This window comes from Nicotiana attenuata, chromosome 2, assembly GCF_001879085.1.
Source record: "Nicotiana attenuata strain UT chromosome 2, NIATTr2, whole genome shotgun sequence".
NCBI lineage: Eukaryota > Viridiplantae > Streptophyta > Magnoliopsida > Solanales > Solanaceae > Nicotiana > Nicotiana attenuata.
In genome coordinates, this window is record NC_031990.1 from 27,442,115 (window position 1) to 27,454,402 (window position 12,288).

Sequence of the window (12,288 nt, forward strand, 5' to 3'; positions counted from 1 at the left end):
GCTAGTACACCCCTGGAGACCAGCTCTTAACTCACCTCTGTTGAGTTTGATAGTTTCATGAGCAAAAATCCTTCTAATGAAGCTGATACAGAAGACAAAGAACTGGAGAATGCTAGTCCTTATCAGAGGTTGATAAGCAGACTTCTGTATCTTACCATTAATAGAATTGATATCTCTTATGTAGTTCAGGTACATAGTGAGTTTATGCACAAACCTAAGTAGTCTCATATGGATGCTGCTCTAAGAGTTGTCAGGTACATTAAGGCAGCTCCAGGACTTGGTCTAGTGATTCCCTTAGAAGGATCTGGGAAACTTGAAGCTTATTGTGACTCAGATTGAGGTGGTTGCTTACAAACAAGAAGATCAGTAACAGGATATGTGATTAAGTTTGGTGATGTATTGATATCTTGGAAGTCCAAGAAGCAAGAAACAGTTGCTAGAAGTTCAGTTGAAGCAGAGTTTAGAAGCATGGCTTCAACTGTTGCATAATTGACTTGGCTTACAGGATTGTTGTCAGAGTTGAGTGTAAAGGTCACTTTGCCTATAGACCTACACTGTGACAGCAAATATGCAATTCAGATTGCAGCTAATCCTATTTTTCATGAACGAACCAAACATATTGACATTGATTGCCACTTTGTGAGTGAAAAGATTGTACAAGGGTTGATCAAGACACATCATGTATCTACCAAAGAGCAACAAGCTGATTTTCTTACTAAGAGTCTTGGGAAAGCACAACACAACTATCTGATATCCAAGTTGAGGTTGAAGAATCTATTTCAACCATCAGCTTGAGGGAGGGTGTTGAAATGTTAGTTAAGTTGTTAGTTAGGATGTTAGAGTGTACAACTGGATTCCAGCTGTATTAAGTTAGTGGAGCATTAGTTACCCAAGTAGATACTTAACAATAGCCTACTCAGTATATATACAGCATTGTACAGTGTATTAACCGACCTAACAGAAAAGGAAGAAAATCTGTTTCTTCTCTTTATCTATGTAATTGCCTTCTTCATCTCCATAGCTTAGCAACTCTTCTAGATCTAGGATTTCATCACATTTGGCCACCCTTAGGGCTATGTACTTTCACCCTTGAGTTGGTCGATTGATTGGCTGATCGTGCATTATATTTTTCTACGTGAATTGCAATATATTTTGGTGACAAATTGCACATGGAGAAGTCTAAAAATGTAAGCTATGTTTTGATTAAATATATCAAATTTAGCGTATCTTAATTCAAACAAGTATTGGCTAGTTACAATTCTGAATTTTAATCGGATTTTTACAGTTATCAATTATTAGGAGTTAAATACGAGAATAATAGGACTTTTGAATATTATAAATATAACATATTTATAATTGTGATGACCCGAAAGATCATCTTATATTTTAGAACTCGATTCCATGTTTCGAGGCCTTCAAAACCTCATTCTATTCCTTCGCGATTTGTGTGCGCAGTCTGGGTGTGTTTCCGAAAAGCTTTTATGTTAAAAGTAGATAAAAATAATATTTTTTGCCTTTAAAAGTTAATTTAGTTGACTTTGGTCAACGTTTTGAATAAACGGTCTCAGACTAGTATTTTGACAACCCCGGTGGGTTCGTATCGAAATATAGGACGTGGGCGTATGCCCAGAATCGAATTCCGAGGTCCCTAGCTCGAGAAATGAATTTTTGATGAAAATTGAAAGACTGAAAATTTAATAATTTTAAGAAATTGGTTAATGTTTAATCTTGTTGTTATCGGGCCTGTATTTTGATTCCGAAGCCCAGTACAGGTCCGAAATAATATTTATACCTTATCTGTGAAATTCGGTGAGAAACGAAACTAATTTGACGAGATTCGGACGTCCGATGGTGAAAATAGGAATTTAAAGTGTTCTTAAGAATTCCATGTGATTTGGTGCTAAATTCGTAGTTCTAGGTGTTATTTTGGTGATTTGATCGCACAAAAAAGTTCGTATGATGTTTTAAAACTTGTGTACATGTTTGGTTTGGAGCCCGAGGGCTCGGGTAAGTTTCGGATAGGCTACTCTGGGGGGGGGGGGGGTCTGCTCATCGCGAACGCGACCGGCATCACGCGAACACGTAGAGTAAATGGAGGAGGGCTGGGATCTGTAGGTTGCTCTTCGCGAATGCGAGCCAAGGCTCGCGAACGCGATGGTCAGAGGGGATAAACAATCGGGAAAGCGATCGACCTTTCGCGAACGCGTAGGCCTTTGGGCCGTTGTGTATCGCGATCGCGACAGGCCCTCGCGAACGCGAAGAAGGCCTGTCCAGTTGTTTTAAAACAGAACCAAAAATGGGACTTCTTCAAAATTTCATATCTCTTTCATTAAACTCGGCCTAGGGCGATTTTTGAAGGGGGAATTCAACACCAAATCATAGGTTTGCACTCTTTAACTCATTTCCTTCAAGTTCCATCATCACCCATTAGATTTCTAGTCCTAAATCTTATTGTTTCATGGTTGAACTAGGGATTTTTGGAAGAATTGAGGGGGGGGGGGTTACATATTAGGAATTTAGACCTTGATTTGGGGTCGGATTCTGGAACTAATTACATATTCGCGTTCGGGGGTGAATGGGTTTTGGTCTGTACCTCGAGTTTTGACCAAGCAAGCCCGGGGTCGATTTTTAACCTTTTGGGGTAAATGTTGGGAAACCTAAATTTATGTATTGAAATTGATTTCTTTAGCAATATTTGATGTTATTAAGTTAATTATGGCTAGATACGAGTGGTTTGGAGGTGGAATCTAGAGGAAAAGTGGTAATTGAACAGTGAGTGGCTTGTAGATCGAGATAACTGTTGTGTCTACCTTTGACTCGAGGGATTAGGGATCCTTGACTTAATTGTTATGTGAAATCCATGTGAGTGGCATATAGGTGAGGTGACGAGTACCTATGCGCCGTCAATTTATCTGTTTTACCTGTTTCTTCCCGTTCTTATTATATTGTCTTCCCTGCCTTAACTGTTACATGCTTTACTGATATTTCCATGTTTAATTGCTACTTGTCACATATTGCATTTAGTTGTTAAAAGTATTAAATATCCCGTAGTTTCATTGTCTTATATTATTGGCTTAAGCTAGTTTATCGGAGTTTTATGGTATATTTTGGATTGGTTTCGCTGAGTAGTATTATTTGTGCAAGGTTTCAGAATGTACAAGCTTTTCCGTTTGCTTTGGTTTGAGGTTTAAATATTGTGGAGAGTTTTGAGTTAAACTGTGAAATTTCTGTTCTTACTGTGTAATTGGTACCGATATGGTGAGATCAGGTTGCGCGCCGCAACATGAGGAATAAAGGTGATATACTGAGGAGGAATAAGGATGAATTGCTATTATACCGTCGGATAGGGTTGCACGCCACAACAGGAGGAATAAGTGTGGATTGACATGGAGTAATAATGGTGAATATTCATATTGATATTGATTATATGGTTGGATATGCACGTCGCATTAGTTTGTGTGTTTATGTATCATTCTTCTACTGTGTAAGTTATTCTGTAGTTTTGCAATTCACTTAAAGATTGGTTATAACTGGATACTGATAAGACACTTGAGTTCTATATTCATTCCTTGTAAGATACTGCTTATTTTGTCCTGTTCTTCTTTCTGCTTTTTATCATACACTGTATGCAGGTTATATTATAATTGCCCTGCCGTAGCCTTGTCACTACTTCATCAAGGTTAGGCTCGGCACTTACCAGTACATGGGGTCGGTTGTACTGATACTGCACTCTGCACTTTCTGTGTGGATTTTGGAGCAGGTAGTGGCTGATTGAGAGATTGGCTTCAGGTTACACTGTTTGGAGACGCAAGATAGTCCTGCTGGCGTCCGCAGGCCCTGGCGTCCCCTTCTACATCTCTATATTACTGTTTTCTTTATTTCCAAAATAGTAGTAATTTCTTTCAGACTGATGTTTGTAGAAAATCATAGTATGTTGTGATTGTGACACCGGATTCTGGGTAGTAATGGCAATAGTGATGGTAATAGAATATTGAAAAAGGGCTAGTTACTTACTTCCGCATTTATTTCTACTTGTTTTTACGTTGTATGTTTTTAAATCACTGAAACGTAAAGGAAATTGGTTAATAAAACTCTAACATTGGCTTGCCTAGCAAATGTGATGTTGGGCGCCATCACGGTCCCGATGGTGGAAATTCCGGGTCGTGACAATAATATATATAATTGCAATATATCACATTTAAATGCCAAAATACCATGTAAATGATCACGTATTTTCTCTCTTTTAATAAACTAAAAATTACCTAATATCTCTAAGAATTTCTCCCTATGTCGCCAATTTATGCCATCATCTTCTGCCCGGATTATTGCATTATTCTCAACATACTTTTGTTCTTCGATGACACAATAATGACGGACTAATATGAACAAATACAACATTAATATATTAGAATACGATTGTCATTTATATTTTATTGAATACCATTATTATACTCGATCTGTATATTTATATATTAGAATATCATTGTAATTTAAATACCATCATTATAGTGTATGTATGCGTATATATTGTAATTTAAATACCATCATTATAGTGCTAATATAGTAGAATACCAATGTCATTAATAACTATTAAATACCACCATTATACAGTGAATATATACATTTATACAAATTTTATTACCGTTGTAATATCATGTATAAATTTATTCCACGTTTATATTTAATTATTCACAATTGGTATATATATAAATTGATATCACTATGTTTCAATATGTTGGAGAAAGAAGTGAACGGAAGGGAATGAATGTGGATTAAAATCTGAAAATGCATATGGAGAGATGTGACAGCTAGATTATAGAACGTGAATAGTAGTTAATACTGATCTTAGAAAGAGTCTCGCCCATTTATTTTGGTTGGTATGATCTATTTCCATATTATTTTGCTGCTATATTTTGTTAATCAATTAATACTATTAAGATATTATAATTATTCACTATCTACGTTGCTAGTTATGAATTTTTCCTTTTTTCAATCGACCTATCCTAATCCGTCCGAACGTAACCTTATTTTGATGCACCTTATCACAATAACGAATAAAGAATGTCTTTTCAGGTAGAAAAATGAATGATTTCATAAAATATACTTGCCACGTAAATAAAGTTATACAATCTCTAAAAAAAACTTTAACCGTAGCAAGCGATAGAATGGCGTGCGTGGAAAAAAATAGAAGCAAAGAAAAGCAAAGAGAAAGGAACACTTATTAGCATAAGCCTATGTAGTATACTACTATCGGGTTCAATTGAATTCATAACTTTTGACATGGAGTACAAATTTATATGTAAAAATTTATGAAAATTATAAAAATAGTAGATGAACTCATAACTTTAAAAATATAATATGTTGAATGCTAAAAATTTTAACAGCCGAACTCATACAGTTTAAATCTTGGATCCGCCTCCGTTTATTAGGTGCAATCCCACCAAAAGAGAGAGAGATGAAGCCATAATAAGCAGGAATTGCCCATTGCCAATTGGCCATATATAGCTAAACATTCTTTCCAAACTTGGTAGGGGTCCATCTGGATGTACACACATACATCATCCACGAGTCCTGTTCCCACTTAAATTCTCACATATTCTCTTTTACTTTCTTTATAATTTATTGCTTATTACATGTAAAAAATTTAATGAATTTAAATTTTAATACGAATAGAGTGAAAGAATTTTTACACAAACAAACAGCTTAAAAGTTTGTTGCAAGTAACTCTGTTTATAATAGGTGGAATTAATAATCAAAGAAAATATGGTAGGTTTTACAACATCTAATAAATGTACACTTATTATAGAAAATTTATCTGTACCGCAAATGTATATACGTTAGTAAATCTTTTTAATTAAATTCGTCAGATCCTTTATCATTTCATTATGTTTTTCTACCCCTCAAAGGCCTATAAATACCTCTCATTGGTACACTTCTTTTCCACTCACAACAGAAATAGCTACTAAACAAACAACAAAAGCTAACCAGAAAAGATGGCGAGTACTTTCCCAGTTGTTGATTTGGGGTTACTTCAAACTGAGAAGAGGGCTGAAACATTGGATAAGATCAAAGATGCATGTGAAAACTGGGGCTTCTTTGAGGTAACATTAGTCTACAAGATCTTACACTTATTTTATTATAAAAGAAAAAAGAAGAGAATTTTGTTTTCTAATAACTTATATATTTGTGTGTTGTTATATATGAAGCTTGTGAATCATGGGATTTCCCATGAAGTGCTGGACACAGTTGAGAAGCTTACTAAGGAGCATTACAAGAAATGCATGGAGCAAAGGTTCAAGGAAATGGTGGCAAGTAAAGGTCTTGAGGCTGTCCAAACTGAGATTGATGATCTTGATTGGGAAAGCACCTTTTACGTGAAACACCTCCCTGTTTCCACTGTTTATGAAGTTCCAGACTTAGAGGATAAATACAGGTTAAGAAAAATCAATTTTTGTCCTTTTTTTGACACCCCTTTTCACTATTTTTTATATTTTTTCTAGATTGTTCCAATTATCTGGGATTTGTATCACTTCAACCTGCACCCTTTTAACCTGACGTAGGACCACAACAAAAATGACAGTGCTAATTAATTACTTTTCCAAATTTCCAACTCAAAGAATTTAGCCTAAAGTGTCAATTTTTTTAGTATGGCTCTGCTTAATTTTACTAACTTTACATTACCTCATAACAGAAACGTCATGAAGGATTTCGCGTTGAAGCTAGAGAAACTAGCTGAAGATCTTCTTGATTTGCTGTGTGAAAACCTCGGGCTCGAGCAAGGTTATTTGAAGAAAGCATTTTATGGCTCAAAGGGTCCAACTTTTGGTACCAAAGTTAGCAACTATCCACCTTGCCCCAAGCCAGAACTGATCAAAGGCCTACGGGCTCACACTGATGCTGGTGGCCTAATCCTGCTTTTCCAAGATGACAAAGTCAGTGGTCTTCAGTTACTGAAAGATGGTGAATGGATTGATGTCCCACCTATGAAACACTCAATTGTCATCAACCTTGGCGACCAGCTCGAGGTCTGTATTTTATAACATGTTGTAGCAGGTAATCTGGTAAACTTTTGAAGTTACTAATCCTAGTTTTTGTCATTGGTTGAAGGTCATAACGAATGGAAAGTACAAGAGTATTGAGCACAGAGTTATTGCTCAACAAGATGGCACTAGAATGTCAATTGCTTCGTTTTATAATCCAGGAAGTGATGCTGTGATATTCCCAGCACCAGAGTTGGTTGAAAAGGCAGAAGAAGAGAACAAGTTGAAGTATCCCAAATTTGTGTTTGAAGACTACATGAAGCTGTATGCAGGTCTCAAATTCCAGGCTAAGGAGCCTAGGTTTGAGGCTATGAAAGCTGTGGAGACTACTGTCAACATAAGTCCAATTGAAACTGTTTGATGGTGTTTCAGTTAATGTGAAGGGATTTTATTTATGCATTAATAAGAAATTAATTAAGAGGATTAAAGAGGTTAAGGTTTCTAATGGTTTGGAGTTCGTGTTGTCCTTAATTATGAAAGAAGTAAATTAGTAGTAAGGTTGCTGTGGAACTTATGTTACTTTATCTGTCGTCTCATGTCCTGTCTGAAGTTGTTATTAAGGGGTATATCGTAAAGTTTGCATTTTTCACTTTAATAAAATCTATGTATCCATAAACCTGTTTGCATCACCACATACGATTTTACATTATCAAGTCAATTAAAAGACAATTACAAATAATTTTTTATAGCGAACATGGATTAGAAACATGCAAATTATAGTAAATGATTTATTACAGCAGATACAATTAAAATTACACTGATAGTGTTAAAGAAAAATTATATCCCCTGTGTATATATATGTCAAACTCATCACTTAATGCTTGTTCTTTCCGTACACGTTTACCTCAAGCGGAATGTGTTACAGCACAACTGATTTAAAATCAGAATAAGACTCGAAACTTTGTTGAAAAAGGAATTTGGATGACATAGCAAACTTTGACATCCTCAAATTATTTGTTTCTTTTTTCCTTTTTATCATGACTGTCATTTTCCAAGGATTCTCAGTTGATCATTTATATGGACACCGAACTGCGCTGATGCTAAAAGAGAAAAATACAAATAATACTATAGATACTCAACTGCTCTTTTTCTTTCTGCATTTCTGTTGATTTATTGACAATTACTGTGTATGCCACTTCCCAGCTGATTTATTGACAATTATTAACGTTCCTATAAGTGTGTTATTTGCGAAAGTGGAGCACTTCAAAAACCAAACCCCTGAGGCCTCATTTGTTTGCACTTAATAGAGGTCTGAATCTTAATAATTCAGATCTCAGATATTAAGTGTGTTTATTTTTAAAGTCTTAATCTTAATTATTCAGATCTTAATCATTAAGTGTGTTTGTTTTTTTTTACTTCACAACCACTTAATGGGTCTGAATAGGTCTGTATGATTAAGATCCATAACAGAGACTTAATTTCATTAAGATGCTATCACTTATTCATTATTAACTGCTGTCACCGCTTATCATTATCAACTACCACCATGCCACCACCACCACCACCATACTCAACCACCACCACCACCCCACCACCACCACCACCTCCACCACCACCATCATCCCCAATCATAGCGTCACCATTATCGACCATCACCACCTACTATCCCCACCACTCCGACCATCATTATTATCACCCACAATCAGTACTCATCCACCACAACTGACCACCCCATCACCATCAACAACCGCAGCCGGCACTGCCCATTATTATAACCTATCACCATCCACCCACCACCTTCCTCAGTCACAACTACTACAACCACCCGTCATTATTAACTATAACAACTCACCACCACCATCCTCAATCATATTCGCTGCCACTACCAATCACTACTAGCTACTAGTATGAACCACCATCATCAACCAAAACTACCACCAACCACCGCCTCTAGTCGGCATTCACCCGTTAGCCATCACCACCAACAACTATCATATTTTAATAAATTATATATTTTATTGATAAAATATTAGATTAATTAGTATTTCATTTGAATTTTATATTTATTAATTTTCAAATAAAGATAAATTTATACATTCAGATGTTAAAAATTAAACAGTCTTAATTAGTTCTATTTAGATCTTAATACACATCTTAATATATTCAGATGTGTATTAAGATTCAGATGTCTTAATCTTAATACACATCTTGATATTCAGATGTGTATTCAGATTCAGACGTCTTAATCTTAAAAAAAACAAATGAGGCCTAACCTATGATTTATTTGCAGTATTAGAGATTTGGTTAAATGCAAGGAGTTAGACTTTATTGAGCTGTCTAACACTTTTGTAATCCTTTGACAACTAAATTTTCAAAAGAACTGGAGATATCCATATTAGCATCACCCTTCATTCCTTTCCTCAAAAGCCCCACTTGATAAGAGAAAATAAGAAAAGCGCCTTTGTGAACCTATCCTGCGCAAATCAAAATTAGTCGGACCAGTAAAGTTTAGATAATGTATGATTAGTCAAAAAATACAATAGCAGTAATAGTTCTTTCCCCCTGCGGGAAAATGAGCATTGACGTGAAAAGATTGCACAAACAATTATGAAAAGGTTATGTGAACCCTTTCTTATATTTTCTGGCGGTAAAAGCAGCAACAAATATCAGCTGGACTTTGTCAGAAGTAAAATAGGTTCATAGTATAATAGGTCCTAATGGATTCATAAGGAAAGATACATAATTAGATCTTCAACAAATTAGAGACCTTATTTGACATAAGGTTCAGACTAGAGAAATAAATGCTGGCAAACTGAATCCCGTAAGGTTCTGGTTTAATCTGCTTAGTTCAAAATTAATGGTATGAAAGCCACTAGAAATTCTTGGATTAGCACAGGCTATGGAATGTGGGAGCATACTTCATCTTTCTATATTTCAAGCATGGAATCAAAATTTTGAAGTGCAAATTTTTCGAAAAATAAGAAATGAAAGGCACAGTTAGGAGGAAAGCTTAATCAACAACCACCACACTTGAATCAATTTGCTTGTCGATTAAAAGAGAACTTGATAAAGGTTTGGAAAATCAATTTCCAAACAACTAGGCAAGAGCAACAAAAGCAGTAGGTATGCAATCAATCAATCTTAAAACAGGACGCCGAAGCAGACGAAGCTGCTACCTATCAGAAGTTCAACCAGTAGCATCTACATTTCAACTACCCAAAAGACTAGCAAAAATGGCATTTGTCTTCCGCCTTGATACTGACACTGAAATCTGAAATTACAACTTCCAAAGGAGAGCAAATAAAAGGGCGAGAAAGCAGCATGAAATTAGATTCATGTCTCTCAGATGTTTGATAAGCTTCACTTAGAGAACAGTTATCTCCTGATAGCTAGTGCAATCCAATAATACTGAAAGGTCACTTCCCTAAGCTTGACTGGCATCATTCTTGTGATTTGCACTTTCGTCAGTGTTGGCCTTTTGGCTAAGATCAAGTGTAGCACTTTCGTCAGTGTTCAGGCTCTCAACCGTTTGCTTAGATCCCTCTGCAGCTTCCTCATTGGAACAATGGTTCTTCAAAACTGTTGATATGTCACTCTCAGAAGCTCCAGCAAGCTTGAATCGCTCAACTGCTGTATCGAGGTTTTTCTTCCAACTAGCCAAAGCCAACTTACATTCAACTTGAGATCGTTCAAAGAGCATATTACCCCAAAATAAATGGATCTGCGATCTCATAACAGCAGCTTGCTCTGCGGCCTCATCAGCTGAAATTTCAGCTGGACCACCGGCAGCTGACGCCTCACCTTCAGGACCACTTCCCCGCTTCTTCCTTCTCCTTAATAGTTCATCCTTCTTGCTGGCACTAGGATCCCTCAGCTCCTTAGCTCTGTGCTCCTCCAGCTTTTCCCACATCTCTGTTGCTGCTTGTTGGGTTTTGTTATTAATAACAAAAGAGGTGTGAATGGCAAATGGTGGGAAAAGAAATGGAGGGAAATGAAATTTTGAATTAGTTCACTTTACTAATACACTTTGTCACTCATTAAAAGAAGGAAAGACAATCTTTGTGCATGTTTACCTCGAAAATACGAGTAACAATTAAATTTGATTTGTGGTTTTAAAGATTTGTGATTTAGTTCAATACCAATTAATAATCAAGAAATGTGGGGTATACATGAAAAAAACAAGTGAATCAAACCGGTGTTACTCAAGCAGTTTTGACCTCGAGCTTAGTGACCTCGAGATGAACCAATAACAATAAAGTAAGAACAGTAGAGAGAAATGGCAAGTCTGCTGAGCAATGAGCCAGAAAAGTGAGATAGTATATTCTTTTCCAATGATTGGATCCCATTTACAAATGATTGGGGTCCCCTTTATATAATAGGGGAACCCTAAATAAGGTACATTTCCATTTACAGTAAGGAATCTCATCGGGACAACAGTCTAACCGCCTAATATGGAATCGTACAATACTATTTCGAGATTTGCGCTACGATTTTTGGGACGTGGCAGGAATCTCGCTCATTCTGTTAGAGATCCATAACGGCATTTGTTAGTTTGTATGGATCCACCAAATCGTAGAGTACCTGGTCCTCTACAAGATTCTGCTGAGCGCACTTAGTAAAGCAGTAAGTAAATGAGGCAGAGGATTTTTACGTGGAAAAATCCCGCACAAGGGGATCAAAAAACCACGACCTACACTGTAGGCTTTTAACTTCATTAACTTGTAATCTTACCTATTACAAGCCACTCTACAATACTTTCGATTGCAAAGGATTTACTCAACTAACTTGTGGTACCTTTACCACAAGCCACTTTGTGACTATCCTAGTTACAAAGGCTTTTTCTAACTTGTGGTGCTGTCACCACAAGCCACTTTGTAACTCTACGATTACAAAGACTTTTCCTTATGACTAAATCTAGTCACAACATAAACTCAACGAGTTTACGGATTTACAAGAGGACTCCTAATCAGTATTCTTCTAAGTAAGCGATTTAAGAGATACAGTAAGTACAATAACAAGGTTACAACTTCAACTAGGACAACAACAATCAATCTTTTAGGAACTGGTCCGTAGTGGCGTTCAACCTTGTTCTTCACGCTTGAGAGGATGATTTTTCTGTTTTTGCAGAGGCTTGAATGATGAAACAGAAGCCTTCCAGTCATGTTTTGTATAAAGCTCATTGTGGGTACATCTTGATCACATCACTTGAAGTGATGTGAGTACTTTGTTTAGTTAGAGAATGAGTGGGCGGACAGTGCAGTGCAATGCGGCAGAAACAGTGCCGTCAGTCACTTCATTTCCAGCTGTG

At 36.4% G+C, this 12,288-nt stretch overlaps 1 protein-coding gene across 1 annotated transcript; it reads left to right on the top strand.

The window, feature by feature from the left end:
• On the top strand, positions 5,888–7,672 carry LOC109205942 (1-aminocyclopropane-1-carboxylate oxidase-like). Its single transcript, XM_019368712.1, has 4 exons — positions 5,888–6,101; positions 6,207–6,433; positions 6,692–7,025; positions 7,108–7,672. Exons 1-4 carry the CDS (start codon positions 5,994–5,996, stop codon positions 7,399–7,401), a joined length of 963 nt encoding a protein of 320 aa, XP_019224257.1. The 5' UTR covers positions 5,888–5,993; the 3' UTR covers positions 7,402–7,672.

Excerpts from the sequence above, each read along its gene's own strand:
- LOC109205942 (XM_019368712.1), top strand. The coding sequence starts at position 5,994 with ATGGCGAGTACTTTCCCAGTTGTTGATTTGGGGTTACTTCAAACTGAG. Across the intron at positions 6,102-6,206 it reads AAAACTGGGGCTTCTTTGAG|CTTGTGAATCATGGGATTTC; the intron begins GTAACATTAGTC and ends TTATATATGAAG. Across the intron at positions 7,026-7,107 it reads ACCTTGGCGACCAGCTCGAG|GTCATAACGAATGGAAAGTA; the intron begins GTCTGTATTTTA and ends CATTGGTTGAAG.